The following is a 19,104-nucleotide window of genomic DNA, read 5'->3' on the forward strand; positions in this document are numbered from 1 at the left end:
AAGTACTCCCTAGACCAGGGGTGGATTTACATAGGACGAAGGGGGTTCATCCGAACCCCCTTTGTCGAAAAATTACACTATATATATAAGATTAAATTTTTAATATACGTGTATATATATAGTACTAAACCCCCTGAACATACACCAAAGGCGTAGCTCAGTGGGGTTGGGGGTTCAGGAAATTTGCTCTACTGCACGCGAGGTCGCGTGTTCGAATCCGGGTAGAGGCATTTCTTTTATCAGCTTATATTTTAGGCGTTTTAATTTATTTTAAAATATAATAATGCAATCAGAAAATGATGTTTAGTTCCAAAAAATTAAAATGTTGATTGGGAATTTAGGATTTATTAGTTTAATCCCTAATTATAAAGTCAAATATTAAAAAACCCTTTTCTTCTTGATTCGACAGTTTAATTCGACCCGTTTATATCCGATTCGACCCATTTAATTTATTTGTGAATATTATTTACGTGATTAATTTTTTCATTGAACCCCCTTGATGAAAATCCTCCCTCCGCCACTGCCCTAGACTATGACTGAAGTTCCAGAGACACACCTTAACTAAACTAAGGTCTTATTACCATCCTGAACTCATTTTTTTTGTAATTTTGTACACTTTTTGGCTTATGTGGCACATCCCGTGGCTCCATGCAGTTGAGGCGTGTATGAGATATTTGGATGCGTAAGCCAAAAAGGTGTACAAAATTACAAAAAAAATGAGTTCAAGGGGTAATAGAACCTTAGTTTAGTTAAGGTGTGTCTCTGAGATTTGGATCATAGTCTAGGGAGAGGTACTTCTACCTTTTCCCTTTTCTAAACATATGCAAGTAAATTAGGTTATAGATAAAGATATTTAATATATAAATTTTTCATTAAATGAACAGTAACCAGTAGAGACAAAAATTAAAGATCATTATATTTGAGGATAAAAATTAAATAGGGAAAATTGGGGGAAGAATCTGTTATATAAAATCTTCTATAACGGAAGCGAGTATTACATACAAAGATATTGATTAAGCACCCAATTTTAGAAAGTAATTACAGATTAAGGGTGTGTTTAGTATGAAGGAAAATGTTTTCTAATTTTCTCATGTTTGGTTGACTTAAATATTTTGGAAAATATTTTCCCAATCAACTTATTATCCTCAAATTTAAGGAAAATGAGTTTCGTTAAAAAAGTAAGAAAAACATTTTCCAAAATCATTTAGAACCTCACGCCTCAAATTTTCATCATAACTTAATTCTTGGGTATCGATTCCCAATACTAATCCTAAATCCGACTCCTTAGTCTCAATTCAAGATTGGACTCTTGACCTCGATTTGAGACCAAACTCTCGAGTCTTGGATTGAGTCGGGAGTAGATCTCAAGTTAGAATAAGAGGTCAAACTTTGAGTCGAGTGTCAGGGTCGAGTCTCGGGGTCAAGGTCGATCTCGGGTCGAGTCGGGTTGGGTCCGGATTGAGATCAGGTCTCAGGTCTGGGTTGGGACTCTGGTCTTGGGTCGGGCGGGGCGGGTTGGGTCTCGGGTCTCAAGTCGAGTGTTAGGGTTGAGGTCGGGTTTTGGGTCAGATATTAGAGTCAAGGTCAGGGTTGGATCTCAAGTCGGGTGTCTGGGTCGGCACGGGTCTCACACTTGTGGTTTTCAAGTGGACAAAAACTCCTACTTACCAAGTTGGTTAATGTGATAGTCACAAGTCATAACCAAGGATCTGTTAATCTAACAGTTGGGAATAAAAGCGTGAAGTTGTAAAATGCTCTCTTTTCATCAAGATCCAGTTTAAATGTATAAATATATATAGTAGTATTTTTTGTCAGTCCTAGTACACCAGAGTCCATTCCATGGTCCAGTACTGAACACCTTAACTTTACCTTTCCTCATGACATCCTAATGATACGTATATTCCCCTGGAGCTGGATCAGGATCATATTCGTTCTTCCACGAGGACAGGTAAAATTCTTGTCCAGTTCTTACCCATCTTCATGCCTGGTAAGAACGTATCAGTAGGATAATCAAAACTTTGCCACAGGAACTTCTCAGGTTTAGTATCATTTGCGTCTCGTTCAACAACTGTGCAAAAGGCCTCGATGAATTAGTAGACCACACGATTGTATTAGCAGCAGTGAGAAGAGCAAGTCGTCCTGTATCGATGATTTTCAACATAACACCTGACGTGTTGTTGAATGGATTTTCTCTATTGGCTACCACAGACTTATAAGGTACATGGTGCTTATACCATATTCCAACATACCAATTATTCGTGAAACTAGCCATCTCACAGCTTCCATCAGATGAAGTAATGGTCTTTCCATCTGTTAGAAAGTCAGTTGCAGTGATAATATCTTTTGCACTAGTAATAAACCCTTCTCATCTACCTAAATAAAAGTAATAAATAAATATATTTTAAAAATAGTGGACAAATAAAATTAAACGGAAGGGGTAATATAGTAATTTCAACAATAAATAAGAAGACACATAATTTTATTCATAAATCGCATTCGCTGAATACGTTTTATGTCTTTCATTCTCAACTCTTTTTATTTAGGTATCTGAGAAGGGTTTTTCAAGTTTTCAACAACGTGTCCTTTTTTTAAAGATAAAATATTTTTATCTTTTCTTGATATTATAAAAGTAATAAATGAAATAAATAAATATATTTTAAAAATTGTTTACAAATAAAATTAAACGGAAGGGTAATATAGTAAGTTTAACAATAAAAAAGAAGAAAGAGAATTTTACTCATAAATCGCATTCAGTGAATGTGTTTTATACCTTTCATTCTCAGCTCTTTCTATTTAGGTATCTAAGAAGGGGTTTTCAAGTTTTCAACGACATAACATTTCTTTTCTTTTAAAAGAAACAATATTTATCTTTTCTTGATATTATAAAAGTAATAAATGAAATATGGAAGAGATAATATAGTAATTCCAACAATAAAAAAGAAAAAACAAATTTGTACTCATAAATCGCATTCGTTGAATGCATTTTATACCTTTCATTCTCAACTCTTTCTATTTAGGTATCTGAGAAGGGGGTTTCAAGTTTTCAACGATATGATATTTTTTTTAAAAGATAAAATATTTATCTTTTCTTGATATTATAAAAGTAATAAATGAAATAAATAAATATATTTTAAAGATAGTGGACAAATAAAATTAATCGGAAGAGGTAATATAGTAATTTCAACAATAAATAAGAAGACACAGAATTTTACTCATAAATCTTTTATGTCTTTCATTCTCAACTCTTTCTATTTAGGCATCTGAGAAGGGATTTTCAAGTTTTCAACGACATGACATTTTTTTTAAAAGATAAAATATTTATCTTTTCTTGATATTATAAAAGTAATAAATAAAATAAATAAATATATTTTAAAAATAGTGAACAAATAAAATTAAACAGAAGGGGTAATATAGTAATTTCAATAATAAAAAGAAGATACAGAATCTTACTCATAAATCGAATTCAGTGAATGTGTTTTATGCCTTTCATTCTTAGCTCTTTTTATTTAGGTATCTAAGAAGGGTCTTTCAAGTTTTCAACGACATGACATTTTTTTAAAAAGATAAAATATTTATCTTTTCTTGATATTATAAAAGTAATAAATGAAAGAAATAAATATATTTTTAAAATAGTGGACAAATAAAACTAAACGGAAGGGGTAATATAGTAATTTCAACAATTAATAAGAAGACACAAAATTTTAATCATAAATCGCATTCGCTGAATGCGTTTTATGCCTTTCATTCTCAACTCTTTCTATTTAGGTTTTTGAGAAGGATTTTTCAAATTTTTAACGATATGACGTTTTTTTAAAAGATAAAATATTTTTCTTTCTTGATATTATAAAAGTAATAATAAATATATTTTTAAAATAGTATACAAATAATATTAAACAGAAGGGGTAATATAGTAATTTACTCATAAATCGCATTGAGTGAATGCGTTTTATGTCTTTCAATCTCGGTTGTTTCCATTTATAAAGTCAGTTGCAGTGATAATATCTTTTGTACATTTCCTAGAAAGAAAATAAGAAATTAGAATTGCAATCCTTCCAATCACTCTAGTCTTGGCAATTTCATTACTTTAATCAAACCATTCTGCTATCATTCTAATTGTTGGTGCAGTGACTGCCTGATGTTTGATCGTGTAAACTCGGAGAATGGGAACAACATAACTGATACTCTGTAAATAATGGAGTACTATGGGACTGGAGCTTCTAAACACCAACAACAATGGCTTCTGCTGTTATTGTGAACTCTCATTGTGTTGATTTATTTTATATGGATCTTTCATTTATTTTGATGTACACATGCTGAATAGGTACTTTGTACGAATACTTTAAAATACATTAGAATTAATAAAAACTAAAGGTATCCACACTAAATACTGATACACACCCATATTGAAGACTTGCTAATAACAGATAACATATAACATAGGCCATTATGACTTTACAAACACTTGTAATTCAAGCTTGTTGACATTGAACGATCTGAATGAACATGTAACGTAATTTACCGGGGTTCTAACTGTGTGACGGTAATTTCGTTTGTTGAACTCATGCTTGTAGAACATCCAGACGTGACTTTGCTTTCTGTGAAGAAACCAGGTTCCTTAGCTTGAGGCAAATTAGCATCATTAGTCAACATCAAGATCACTGTAGCCATGTCTGGCCTGTCTTCTGGACATTGTTGTACACATAACAGAGCAACATGGATTAAGCGTAGCAATTCAGAAATATAACTCGAATCCATTAGATGTCCATCAATTAGCTCCAGTGGTCTACCTTCTTTGTAAAGTTTCCATACCTATCAATAACACAATCAGTACATAATCAAGAAACATGTAGCGGTTGATGTGCCTGATGGATTTAAGTTCAATGCAGTTTAACTATCGTTTTTATGAGGTATTATCAATTAACTGCCTTATAAGTGACCACAAAATTAAAACTCGTCTTTAGTTACAAACAAGACTTACATGTCCGAGTAGGTTGATACTGTGACTTTCACCGGCAAATCCTCTGTTTCTCCGACCACTGATTATCTCTAGCACTAACACACCAAAGCTAAATACATCTGATTTTACTGAGAAAACACCATGGACTACATACTCTGGGGACATGTAGCCACTGCATCACACATTAAACAGAAAATAGTGTTAAATAAAGAATATTATATACATAATATAAATGCTAAAAAATAAGTAGTATTAAATTTCTTACTGTGTCCCAACCACATGGTGTGTATTAGCACCAGTCTCATTCCCTACAACGCTTCTAGCTATGCCAAAATCTGAGATCTTGGGGTTCATGTCAGCATCTAGCAAAATGTTACTAGCTTTGAGGTCTCTGTGGATAATTCTTAGCCGAGAATCTTGATGGAGATACAGAAGTCCTCTAGCAATTCCATTGATGATGTCGAAGCGCTTAGGCCAGTTGAGTAACAAGCTCCTCTTTTCATCTGTTAACAGGTCCTCTGTTAGAACACTGATAATGTGATTAAACTATCAACTTTACTATTTGTACTAATAGAGGTTATTCGAGTTAAGCAAGAGTAACCAGACCAAATATGAAGAGATCTAGACTTCTGTTGCACATGTATTCATAGACCAACATTTTTTCTCCTCCTGCAATGCAGCAACCTATAAGCTTCACAAGATTTCGATGCTGAAGTTTGGCAATGCAAATAACTTCATTCTTGAACTCGTTAACTCCTTGCGAGGAAGACTTGGATAGCCTCTTTATAGCTACTTCGTGTCCACCTTCCAGGATTCCCTATAATATCAACATATATCTGGCTTAGCGATTCAGTAAGTGTCATCTGTTTACTGTCAATAATAGTAGATATTATTTACTGAAAGAATGATTCATAAACTTAAGATGTTACCTTGTAAACAGATCCAAATCCACCTTCTCCAATCTTGTTCTCGACTGAGAAATTAGAGGATGCTTTAGTTAGAGTTGATAAGGTAAACAGTGGGAGGTCTAGGTCATCTTTCAAATTCATCTTCCTCTTCTTCTTCTTTTTCCAAATATACATCCCTATGGTCAGGCCAGTCACAGTCACTCCAATCAACAGTAACAGACTCAACACGAGTAGTTTTGTTTTCTTCGAGCCTGAACAAAACATGGAGGGGTGAAATAAACTAAATAGGCATGGAAGAGTGAACATATACTGTGTGAACTTTTAACAGATATCTAAGTAAAATACAACTAAATCTGAGAATTGGGAAGTTTAAATCATTCAGCTAATACTCCAACTTTGATCAAATTCACAAATGTTACCTAACTCTGAGGTAGAAACCCTTAAGTAAATGTCCTGTCCTCCAGGTAATTCTCGAATGTCAATTAAGTCGTCATACCAAAGCAAACAGCCACTCCCACCATTGCGTATATCAAGATTTGAGTAAGCCTGACACAAGCAATTCTTCAAGCAAGCTTGCTTGCACTCGTGGAGTGTCATACTCACATCAAACCATGAATACTGTGTATCTGGTAGCTTTATACTAGAGTGCTTGAGAAACCCATCTCCATTCTGGCAATTAAGGGGTTTCCTCCTAACACACCCGCTGGACCAATTTGTCATTGCCCAATTTGTTGGATCTTTAGGCACAAACGTGTCTAAGCAGCTACACGAAGGAGTGAGTGTGTTGTTGCAACTACCATATGCACCACATGTTCCATAGCTGTCACAAGTATCTACCGATGAAGAAAGAATATCTTGCCATTCCTGTCTATTCTCAACCCACATTGAAATTTGAAGCTCACCGCTACTTTTTATGGTTAATTTGCTCATAACAGAACCCAGAATCGTGAAGCTGTAAAATGCTTCCTTTTCATCAAAATCTAGCTTAAATGTGGAAATAGTATTTTTTATGAATCCTGGTACGCCACTCCAGCGGAGTCCATTCCATGGTCCGGTATTGAACACCTTAACTTTACCTTTCCTCAAGACATTCTGAGGATATCCAGTAGGATCACAACGGTATGTATATTCTCCTGGAGCTGGATCATATTCGTTCTTCCATGAGGACAGGTAAAATTCTTGTCCAGTTACAAAGTTCTTACCCATCTTCATGCCTGGTAAGAGTGTATCAGTAGGATATTCAAAACTCTGCCACAGGAACTTCTCAGGCTTGGTATCATTTGCATCTCTTATGACAAGATTCCCCGAGTTCAACAACTGTGCAACTGTATTCTTCACAGCCAAAGGCCTCGATGAATTAGTAGACCACACGATTGTATTAGCAGGAGTGAGAAGAGCAAGTTGTCCTGTATCGATGATTTTCAACATAACACCTGATGTGTTGTTGAATGGATTTTCTCTATTGGCAACCCATACCACAGACTTATCAGGTACATCGTGCTTATACCATATTCCAATATACCAATTATTCGTGAAACTAACCGGGGAAAAAAATCCCATCTCAAAACTTCCATCAGATGAAGTAATGGTCTTTCCATCTGTTAGAAAGTCAGTTGTAGTGATAATATCTTTTGCACTAGTAATTGAGCATACAAAACAACATAACAATATCTGCAATATAAGCACAAAACTTTCCATTAAGAACTGTTCTATCACATGCAACCTAACCTATGCAGGTTTAGATATCTGGAGGTAACCTGACCTTTTCAGTGTAAATCTAGCTAGTTCTGAAGGCCTTAAAGTCACATCAAACTATTTGGGATTTTGGCTGCTAATTTATAACTAGAATGTATATATCACTTCCATGTCCCAATTTATGCAACTCATTTTCATTTCTTTTTTTATTTTATCTCCAAAAGAATGATACTTTTTTTTATATTTTATGTGTTTTTTCGAATTTTAATTCCATCGAAATATCAAGGTCAGGTTAAGTTGAATAAGTGAGTAAGGACTCAGAAATTCTCACTTGACTATGACCTCTTTAATGTCTTCATCTTATTGACTTGGTCAATCGAGGCTTGCTTGTTTTAGTTACTCTTCCACTTGTACAATTAATCACCAATGACCTTTGAAAAAATCAACTTAATCTCTATAGAAAAATGGAAAGTAGGAAGAAACTAGCCTTCATCATGACAATGATGCCTTGCCACTAATTTGGTGTTGGTTTAATTCAGAGTCTTGAAATTGTGTTTTCTTTTACTGGTTTCCATCCGGTGTCTGAGCCCACATTGGATTGCTCCATACCCGGGGCTTGAAATGTGTTACTTCACAGCTAGCCTTTATGACACGGCACTGTACTAGTCTAGTTTCTATTATAATAGTCGTTATCACTTATGAGGGATTTGAAGGCTATAAATTGCCTCTTCATGAAGCTTACATAGCTTCCAACGTTTGAAAAGTAGTAAAAGTTTGTCCATAAGCACTGTTTTTTGGGGACCATTTTGGAGAAACAAGACAGAATGATATGGCCAGTCCACCAAGATCTGATTGGTTCCTCACAATCACAAAATTTGTCACAGGGTCATTGGCACAAAAATCCCTCTACTTTCAATTTTCGTCCTTAAATTTGATGGTCTTCAATTTTTGTCCGTCAATCATTTTAAGTAAAAATAATGTGCCAAATTAAATATCTCGACACCAAAATCAAAAATATTTTTTTTGCTTGACATAAGTTTATATTTTTGTATCAATCATATACCACAAGTTAATCCGTACTGCAAACCTTATGCCGAGCGAGGCAAAAGATCATTAAACTTTGATGAGATACTACACAACTTATACCACCGCAGAACTTAATTAATTACCACCAAACTTATGCCAAGCGAGACATTAGTTTTCTAAATGGGAGAAGACCACAAGTACTCCCTAGACCAGGGGTGGATTTACATAGGACGAAGGGGGTTCATCCGAACCCCCTTTGTCGAAAATTACACTATATATATAAGATTAAATTTTTTAATATACGTGTATATATATAGTACTAAACCCCCTGAACATACACCAAAGGCGTAGCTCAGTGGGGTTGGGGGTTCAGGAAATTTGCTCTACTGCACGCGAGGTCGCGTGTTCGAATCCGGGTAGAGGCATTTCTTTTATCAGCTTATATTTTAGGCGTTTTAATTTATTTTAAAATATAATAATGCAATCAGAAAATGATGTTTAGTTCCAAAAAATTAAAAATGTTGATTGGGAATTTAGGATTTATTAGTTTAATCCCTAATTATAAAGTCAAATATTAAAAACCCTTTTCTTCTTGATTCGACAGTTTAATTCGACCCGTTTATATCCGATTCGACCCATTTATTTATTTGTGATATTAATTACCGTGATTAATTTTTTCATTGAACCCCCTTGATGAAAATCCTCCCTCCGCCACTGCCCTAGACTATGACTGAAGTTCCAGAGACACACCTTAACTAAACTAAGGTCTTATTACCATCCTGAACTCATTTTTTTGTAATTTTGTACACTTTTTGGCTTATGTGGCACATCCCGTGGCTCCATGCAGTTGAGGCGTGTATGAGATATTTGGATGCGTAAGCCAAAAAGGTGTACAAAATTACAAAAAAATGAGTTCAAGGGGTAATAGAACCTTAGTTTAGTTAAGGTGTGTCTCTGAGATTTGGATCATAGTCTAGGGAGAGGTACTTCTACCTTTTCCCCTTTTCTAAACATATGCAAGTAAATTAGGTTATAGATAAAGATATTTAATATATAAATTTTTCATTAAATGAACAGTAACCAGTAGAGACAAAAATTAAAGATCATTATATTTGAGGATAAAAATTAAATAGGGAAAATTGGGGAAGAATCTGTTATATAAAATCTTCTAAACGGAAGCGAGTATTATACAAAGATATTGATTAAGCACCCCAATTTTAGAAAGTAATTACAGATTAAGGGTGTGTTTAGTATGAAGAAAATGTTTTCTAATTTTCTCTGTTTGGTTGACTTAAATATTTTGGAAATAATTTTCCCAATCAACTTATTATCCTCAAATTTAAGGAAAATGAGTTTCCGTTAAAAAAGTAAGAAAAACATTTTCCAAAATCATTTAGAACCTCACGCCTCAAATTTTCATCATAACTTAATTCTTGGGTATCGATTCCCAATACTAATCCTAAATCCGACTCCTTAGTCTCAATTCAAGATTGGACTCTTGACCTCGATTTGAGACCAAACTCTCGAGTCTTGGATTGAGTCGGGAGTAGATCTCAAGTTAGAATAAGAGGTCAAACTTTGAGTCGAGTGTCAGGGTCGAGTCTCGGGGTCAAGGTCGATCTCGGGTCGAGTCGGGTTGGGTCCGGATTGAGATCAGGTCTCAGGTCTGGGTTGGGACTCTGGTCTTGGGTCGGGCGGGGCGGGTTGGGTCTCGGGTCTCAAGTCGAGTGTTAGGGTTGAGGTCGGGTTTTGGGTCAGATATTAGAGTCAAGGTCAGGGTTGGATCTCAAGTCGGGTGTCTGGGTCGGCACGGGTCTCACACTTGTGGTTTTCAAGTGGACAAAAACTCCTACTTACCAAGTTGGTTAATGTGATAGTCACAAGTCATAACCAAGGATCTGTTAATCTAACAGTTGGGAATAAAAGCGTGAAGTTGTAAAATGCTCTCTTTTCATCAAGATCCAGTTTAAATGTATAAATATATATAGTAGTATTTTTTGTCAGTCCTAGTACACCAGAGTCCATTCCATGGTCCAGTACTGAACACCTTAACTTTACCTTTCCTCATGACATCCTAATGATACGTATATTCCCCTGGAGCTGGATCAGGATCATATTCGTTCTTCCACGAGGACAGGTAAAATTCTTGTCCAGTTCTTACCCATCTTCATGCCTGGTAAGAACGTATCAGTAGGATAATCAAAACTTTGCCACAGGAACTTCTCAGGTTTAGTATCATTTGCGTCTCGTTCAACAACTGTGCAAAAGGCCTCGATGAATTAGTAGACCACACGATTGTATTAGCAGCAGTGAGAAGAGCAAGTCGTCCTGTATCGATGATTTTCAACATAACACCTGACGTGTTGTTGAATGGATTTTCTCTATTGGCTACCACAGACTTATAAGGTACATGGTGCTTATACCATATTCCAACATACCAATTATTCGTGAAACTAGCCATCTCACAGCTTCCATCAGATGAAGTAATGGTCTTTCCATCTGTTAGAAAGTCAGTTGCAGTGATAATATCTTTTGCACTAGTAATAAACCCTTCTCATCTACCTAAATAAAAGTAATAAATAAATAAATTTTAAAAATAGTGGACAAATAAAATTAAACGGAAGGGGTAATATAGTAATTTCAACAATAAATAAGAAGACACATAATTTTATTCATAAATCGCATTCGCTGAATACGTTTTATGTCTTTCATTCTCAACTCTTTTTATTTAGGTATCTGAGAAGGGTTTTTCAAGTTTTCAACAACGTGTCCTTTTTTTAAAGATAAAATATTTTTATCTTTTCTTGATATTATAAAAGTAATAAATGAAATAAATAAATATATTTTAAAAATTGTTTACAAATAAAATTAAACGGAAGGGTAATATAGTAAGTTTAACAATAAAAAAGAAGAAAGAGAATTTTACTCATAAATCGCATTCAGTGAATGTGTTTTATACCTTTCATTCTCAGCTCTTTCTATTTAGGTATCTAAGAAGGGGTTTTCAAGTTTTCAACGACATAACATTTCTTTTCTTTTAAAAGAAACAATATTTATCTTTTCTTGATATTATAAAAGTAATAAATGAAATATGGAAGAGATAATATAGTAATTCCAACAATAAAAAAGAAAAAACAAATTTGTACTCATAAATCGCATTCGTTGAATGCATTTTATACCTTTCATTCTCAACTCTTTCTATTTAGGTATCTGAGAAGGGGGTTTCAAGTTTTCAACGATATGATATTTTTTTTAAAAGATAAAATATTTATCTTTTCTTGATATTATAAAAGTAATAAATGAAATAAATAAATATATTTTAAAGATAGTGGACAAATAAAATTAATCGGAAGAGGTAATATAGTAATTTCAACAATAAATAAGAAGACACAGAATTTTACTCATAAATCTTTTATGTCTTTCATTCTCAACTCTTTCTATTTAGGCATCTGAGAAGGGATTTTCAAGTTTTCAACGACATGACATTTTTTTTAAAAGATAAAATATTTATCTTTTCTTGATATTATAAAAGTAATAAATAAAATAAATAAATATATTTTAAAAATAGTGAACAAATAAAATTAAACAGAAGGGGTAATATAGTAATTTCAATAATAAAAAAGAAGATACAGAATCTTACTCATAAATCGAATTCAGTGAATGTGTTTTATGCCTTTCATTCTTAGCTCTTTTTATTTAGGTATCTAAGAAGGGTCTTTCAAGTTTTCAACGACATGACATTTTTTTAAAAAGATAAAATATTTATCTTTTCTTGATATTATAAAAGTAATAAATGAAAGAAATAAATATATTTTTAAAATAGTGGACAAATAAAACTAAACGGAAGGGGTAATATAGTAATTTCAACAATTAATAAGAAGACACAAAATTTTAATCATAAATCGCATTCGCTGAATGCGTTTTATGCCTTTCATTCTCAACTCTTTCTATTTAGGTTTTTGAGAAGGATTTTTCAAATTTTTAACGATATGACGTTTTTTTAAAAGATAAAATATTTTTCTTTCTTGATACTATAAAAGTAATAATAAATATATTTTTAAAATAGTATACAAATAATATTAAACAGAAGGGGTAATATAGTAATTTACTCATAAATCGCATTGAGTGAATGCGTTTTATGTCTTTCAATCTCGGTTGTTTCCATTTATAAAGTCAGTTGCAGTGATAATATCTTTTGTACATTTCCTAGAAAGAAAATAAGAAATTAGAATTGCAATCCTTCCAATCACTCTAGTCTTGGCAATTTCATTACTTTAATCAAACCATTCTGCTATCATTCTAATTGTTGGTGCAGTGACTGCCTGATGTTTGATCGTGTAAACTCGGAGAATGGGAACAACATAACTGATACTCTGTAAATAATGGAGTACTATGGGACTGGAGCTTCTAAACACCAACAACAATGGCTTCTGCTGTTATTGTGAACTCTCATTGTGTTGATTTATTTTATATGGATCTTTCATTTATTTTGATGTACACATGCTGAATAGGTACTTTGTACGAATACTTTAAAATACATTAGAATTAATAAAAACTAAAGGTATCCACACTAAATACTGATACACACCCATATTGAAGACTTGCTAATAACAGATAACATATAACATAGGCCATTATGACTTTACAAACACTTGTAATTCAAGCTTGTTGACATTGAACGATCTGAATGAACATGTAACGTAATTTACCGGGGTTCTAACTGTGTGACGGTAATTTCGTTTGTTGAACTCATGCTTGTAGAACATCCAGACGTGACTTTGCTTTCTGTGAAGAAACCAGGTTCCTTAGCTTGAGGCAAATTAGCATCATTAGTCAACATCAAGATCACTGTAGCCATGTCTGGCCTGTCTTCTGGACATTGTTGTACACATAACAGAGCAACATGGATTAAGCGTAGCAATTCAGAAATATAACTCGAATCCATTAGATGTCCATCAATTAGCTCCAGTGGTCTACCTTCTTTGTAAAGTTTCCATACCTATCAATAACACAATCAGTACATAATCAAGAAACATGTAGCGGTTGATGTGCCTGATGGATTTAAGTTCAATGCAGTTTAACTATCGTTTTTATGAGGTATTATCAATTAACTGCCTTATAAGTGACCACAAAATTAAAACTCGTCTTTAGTTACAAACAAGACTTACATGTCCGAGTAGGTTGATACTGTGACTTTCACCGGCAAATCCTCTGTTTCTCCGACCACTGATTATCTCTAGCACTAACACACCAAAGCTAAATACATCTGATTTTACTGAGAAAACACCATGGACTACATACTCTGGGGACATGTAGCCACTGCATCACACATTAAACAGAAAATAGTGTTAAATAAAGAATATTATATACATAATATAAATGCTAAAAAATAAGTAGTATTAAATTTCTTACTGTGTCCCAACCACATGGTGTGTATTAGCACCAGTCTCATTCCCTACAACGCTTCTAGCTATGCCAAAATCTGAGATCTTGGGGTTCATGTCAGCATCTAGCAAAATGTTACTAGCTTTGAGGTCTCTGTGGATAATTCTTAGCCGAGAATCTTGATGGAGATACAGAAGTCCTCTAGCAATTCCATTGATGATGTCGAAGCGCTTAGGCCAGTTGAGTAACAAGCTCCTCTTTTCATCTGTTAACAGGTCCTCTGTTAGAACACTGATAATGTGATTAAACTATCAACTTTACTATTTGTACTAATAGAGGTTATTCGAGTTAAGCAAGAGTAACCAGACCAAATATGAAGAGATCTAGACTTCTGTTGCACATGTATTCATAGACCAACATTTTTTCTCCTCCTGCAATGCAGCAACCTATAAGCTTCACAAGATTTCGATGCTGAAGTTTGGCAATGCAAATAACTTCATTCTTGAACTCGTTAACTCCTTGCGAGGAAGACTTGGATAGCCTCTTTATAGCTACTTCGTGTCCACCTTCCAGGATTCCCTATAATATCAACATATATCTGGCTTAGCGATTCAGTAAGTGTCATCTGTTTACTGTCAATAATAGTAGATATTATTTACTGAAAGAATGATTCATAAACTTAAGATGTTACCTTGTAAACAGATCCAAATCCACCTTCTCCAATCTTGTTCTCGACTGAGAAATTAGAGGATGCTTTAGTTAGAGTTGATAAGGTAAACAGTGGGAGGTCTAGGTCATCTTTCAAATTCATCTTCCTCTTCTTCTTCTTTTTCCAAATATACATCCCTATGGTCAGGCCAGTCACAGTCACTCCAATCAACAGTAACAGACTCAACACGAGTAGTTTTGTTTTCTTCGAGCCTGAACAAAACATGGAGGGGTGAAATAAACTAAATAGGCATGGAAGAGTGAACATATACTGTGTGAACTTTTAACAGATATCTAAGTAAAATACAACTAAATCTGAGAATTGGGAAGTTTAAATCATTCAGCTAATACTCCAACTTTGATCAAATTCACAAATGTTACCTAACTCTGAGGTAGAAACCCTTAAGTAAATGTCCTGTCCTCCAGGTAATTCTCGAATGTCAATTAAGTCGTCATACCAAAGCAAACAGCCACTCCCACCATTGCGTATATCAAGATTTGAGTAAGCCTGACACAAGCAATTCTTCAAGCAAGCTTGCTTGCACTCGTGGAGTGTCATACTCACATCAAACCATGAATACTGTGTATCTGGTAGCTTTATACTAGAGTGCTTGAGAAACCCATCTCCATTCTGGCAATTAAGGGGTTTCCTCCTAACACACCCGCTGGACCAATTTGTCATTGCCCAATTTGTTGGATCTTTAGGCACAAACGTGTCTAAGCAGCTACACGAAGGAGTGAGTGTGTTGTTGCAACTACCATATGCACCACATGTTCCATAGCTGTCACAAGTATCTACCGATGAAGAAAGAATATCTTGCCATTCCTGTCTATTCTCAACCCACATTGAAATTTGAAGCTCACCGCTACTTTTTATGGTTAATTTGCTCATAACAGAACCCAGAATCGTGAAGCTGTAAAATGCTTCCTTTTCATCAAAATCTAGCTTAAATGTGGAAATAGTATTTTTTATGAATCCTGGTACGCCACTCCAGCGGAGTCCATTCCATGGTCCGGTATTGAACACCTTAACTTTACCTTTCCTCAAGACATTCTGAGGATATCCAGTAGGATCACAACGGTATGTATATTCTCCTGGAGCTGGATCAGATTCCTTCTTCCATGAGGACAGGTAAAATTCTTGTCCAGTCACAAAGTTCTTACCCATTTTCATGCCTGGTAACAGTGTATCAGTAGGATAATCAAAACTCTGCCACAGGAAGTTCTCAGGCTCAGTATCATTGGCATCTCTTACGACAAGATTCCCCGAGTTCAACAACTGTGCAACTGGATTCTTCATAGCCAAAGGCCACGATGAATTAGTAGACCACATAATTGTATTAGCAGCAGTGAGAAGAGCAAGTTGTCCTGTATCGATGATTTTCAACATAACACCTGATGTGTTGGTGAATGGATTCGCTCTATTGGCAACCCATACCACAGACTTATCAGGTACATTGTACTTGTACCATATTCCGACATACCAATTATTCGTGAAACTAGCCGGGGAAAAAAATCCCATCTCAAAGCTTCCATCAGATGAAGTAATGGTCTTACCATCTGTTAGAAAGTCAGTTGCAGTGATAATATCTTTTGCACTAGAAACTGAGCATACAAAACCACATAACAATATGTGCAATGTAAGCAGAAAAGTTTCCATTAAGAACTCTGCTGTATCACATGCTACCTTACCCAAGATTTATAATGGGAGTTGTTAGAATTGAATAAGTTTCTTTGCACCAAATTAAAGGTTGGACCTACATAAATCTTATTGACTTCGTCAACGAAATTTTCATATTTGTTTCATTTGATTGCTTGTTTTAGTTACTTGTTTTACAACTCTTGCAATAATGATGCTAATTTTGTGCTGTTTAATTCACAGTCTTGAAATTTTGTTACTTCATAGCCAGCCTTTATGGCATGGCACTAACTAGTCATTTTCACATATGAGGATTTGAATGCTATTTATTGCCTTTTTGTGAAGCTTACTTACAACATTTGAAAAGTAAAACTTTGTCATAATATAACCACTGTTCTTTAGGGACCATTTTGGAGAAATTAAACAAGACACAAGGGTATGGCCAGGCTACCAGAACCTGATAGGTTTCTTACAAACACAGAATATGTCATAGGGTCACTGGCATAAATGCCCTATATAAGGTACATAGCAAGTTGTGTCGTACTACATAACTTATGTTGAGCCAGGCAAGAATTCAATTTTAAAACCCACAAGTTGTATGGTAAAAGGCGGATAATTTAATTCCTGCAGAACTTATGCCGAGCAAAGAAATGTTCACTAAACTTTTGCTGAAAGAATTAGGTCATACAAATACTACACAACCTATGCCGCATAACTTAAGTACCGCCAAATTATAAAAAAAAATTAAAACTTATGTCAAGTGAATTAGGTTATAGATAAGGGTACTTTAATTCATAAATATTCATTAAATGGGTAGTAAGGCCAAAAATTAAAAATTGTCATATTTAAGAATAAAAATTAAATAGGGACATGAGTGGGTGCAAAAACTTGTTATTATATTTTTGTATTAGAAGCGAGTAATAATTACGACCTACCACCAAACAATTTCACTAAACACTAGCAAGGATTTGATTACAAACTCTTGTAATTGTAGGACTTAAACTTTTATATACAAATTACAACTCTATTGCTCTCTCACTACATCAACTAGCTCTAGTTAATACAGATTCGAAAAGAAACAATACATAAGAAAACTTCAGTTGATAAGAGCAGGTCCCTAGTTTTTGCTCTTTGTTATGTCCTCTTATCTAAGAGAGAGACAAAGAATAAAATCTTAAACTCTTCTCATTGATTGAGAAGGAAAAGGACATTGTGGTCCTGCTGTTACATTTCCCTGCCCACCCTGCGGCAAGTAGTGGCAGAGTTAGGATTTTTAATTGGGGATTCAAAATATGAAGAACTAAACACACAAACTAATTGAAAGAGATTCGACATTTACTATATATACATAAAAAATAATTTTAATCATATATAAATAGCAATATTTTCCGTCGAAGGAAATTCGGATGAACCTTTAACAAAAGGCTGGCTCCGCCCCTGGCTGCAAGTGTAGAGATAGTACACTTTACAAGTTTGAGTTTTATTGTGTAAGAGCATTGGAGATATCAGATACCCTACATTTGATTTATCAATCATCAAAATCAATTACAATATTTTTCTTATTTTATCCTTATAAGTTATTAGTCTTGAAAATATACATTTGACCAATATAAAAAAAAATTAAATGTTCATTGGTCAAATTAATTCATATTCATTGAATGAAAAGTTGACTTAAAAAAAATTAAATAAGGGTAGAATAGTAAATTTACTTAATTTCTTAATACACGTGAAATTAAAAATGGTGACATATAAATAGAAATAGAGAAAGTATATGTTTTCATAGTGTAACGTCTAAGACATGCAACGATTGGCCAAGATTCTGGATAGCGGTAGAAATTAAATCAACACTGTTAATTTTAAGTCATTTAATCTTCTGGGGCCCTAATTAAATTACTATTTCACCTGTCAAGACGAAAAAATATCTCAAATATCTGTAAATTTAAAAAATATATTACTTGTATGAACAAATATCTTGTAATTTGACAATTTTCTGAACCCCACACATTAAAAAAAAGTTAATGCATCGAGCTGTATTTTTATTACGTACTATATGATCAATAGTTCGGTTAAAGAGCAAATTGGCATGCAACAAGCAAGTACTGTATAAGACACAGTCAATTATGATCACTTCAATGTGATAGGCAGGTCCAACCCCACTCTTAAATTTATTTTTTGTTGATTTGATCGACGTACGTTTTATAAGAAAAAAAATTAAAAGTATATTGTATTAAATTAATAGTATTAATAATGATTTGAAATTTCAGGCCTACATACTTCTTTTTAGAGTTATTTAATTTTAAGGATAACATTAAATATTATTTTTATTTTATTTTGACAATCACAAATTCTAAATAGTATAATATTTTTTATTTTATTTTGATAGTTACACACCATTATTTTTGAACACCCTTACTAATAAATTTTTTGGCTTCGCCATTGATATCAACCGCCATTATCGCGCCAGCTACTACAACACTAACCCACCCCATCATCACAACTCTCATCACCACCACCATTACTATCCAACTAACACCACTCCTTTACTATCACCACCACTACAAACCATCTTTACCATCGCTAATGAATATAAATATTTCTTTTTTGTTTTTATTAAATAAAATTTATATTTTTCAAACATTTAATTATTTTTTATTTGAATTGTGTATTTGTTATGTTTCAGATAAATAACTTATGCACATTAAGATGTTAGAAAATAATTAATCTTAATCATTCAATATTCAGATCTAGAGACCAACATTTTAATCAATCAAATGTGTATTCATAGT

At 33.9% G+C, this 19,104-nt stretch overlaps 2 protein-coding genes and 1 long non-coding RNA gene across 8 annotated transcripts in view; 1 reads left to right on the plus strand and 2 right to left on the minus strand.

The window, feature by feature from the left end:
- Positions 1 to 7,716, minus strand: part of LOC125829951 (G-type lectin S-receptor-like serine/threonine-protein kinase At4g27290) — a 320,066-nt gene extending 312,350 nt beyond the window's left edge. For 2 of the 6 annotated variants that reach the window (XM_049509180.1, XM_049509175.1), the window contains exons 1-4: positions 6,285 to 7,716; positions 5,887 to 6,116; positions 5,564 to 5,774; positions 5,223 to 5,475 (exon numbers count right to left, since the gene is read on the minus strand). In XM_049509180.1, the coding sequence (XP_049365137.1) occupies positions 5,223 to 5,475; positions 5,564 to 5,774; positions 5,887 to 6,116; positions 6,285 to 7,563 (1,973 nt within the window). In that variant the 5' untranslated portion in view covers positions 7,564 to 7,716. Of the gene's footprint in view, positions 1 to 4,476; positions 4,810 to 4,978; positions 5,130 to 5,222; positions 5,476 to 5,563; positions 5,775 to 5,886; positions 6,117 to 6,284 lie in introns of those variants that run through there. The other 4 variants (XM_049509179.1, XM_049509173.1, XM_049509176.1 and 1 more) reach the window with 4 other exon arrangements.
- Positions 6,971 to 12,990, plus strand: LOC125829983 (uncharacterized). Its single transcript, XR_007443117.1, has 3 exons — positions 6,971 to 7,035; positions 10,814 to 10,992; positions 12,902 to 12,990. It is a non-coding gene; the product is annotated as an uncharacterized LOC125829983 (long non-coding RNA).
- A 267-nt stretch (positions 12,991 to 13,257) lies between these two features.
- LOC125829952 (G-type lectin S-receptor-like serine/threonine-protein kinase At4g27290) lies at positions 13,258 to 16,410 on the minus strand. The gene is made up of 7 exons (XM_049509181.1): positions 16,399 to 16,410; positions 15,061 to 16,354; positions 14,663 to 14,892; positions 14,340 to 14,550; positions 13,999 to 14,251; positions 13,755 to 13,905; positions 13,258 to 13,585 (listed from the first exon to the last, which is right to left on the minus strand). The coding sequence occupies exons 2-7, from the start codon at positions 16,337 to 16,339 to the stop codon at positions 13,292 to 13,294; spliced, it is 2,418 nt and encodes an 805-aa protein (XP_049365138.1). The 5' UTR covers positions 16,340 to 16,354; positions 16,399 to 16,410; the 3' UTR covers positions 13,258 to 13,291.
- Between the last annotated feature and the right edge of the window lie 2,694 nt (positions 16,411 to 19,104).

The sequence above is a fragment of the Solanum verrucosum genome, unplaced genomic scaffold (assembly GCF_900185275.1).
Source record: "Solanum verrucosum unplaced genomic scaffold, falcon-dt-bn FXZP01000282.1, whole genome shotgun sequence".
In the NCBI taxonomy this organism is placed as follows: domain Eukaryota; kingdom Viridiplantae; phylum Streptophyta; class Magnoliopsida; order Solanales; family Solanaceae; genus Solanum; species Solanum verrucosum.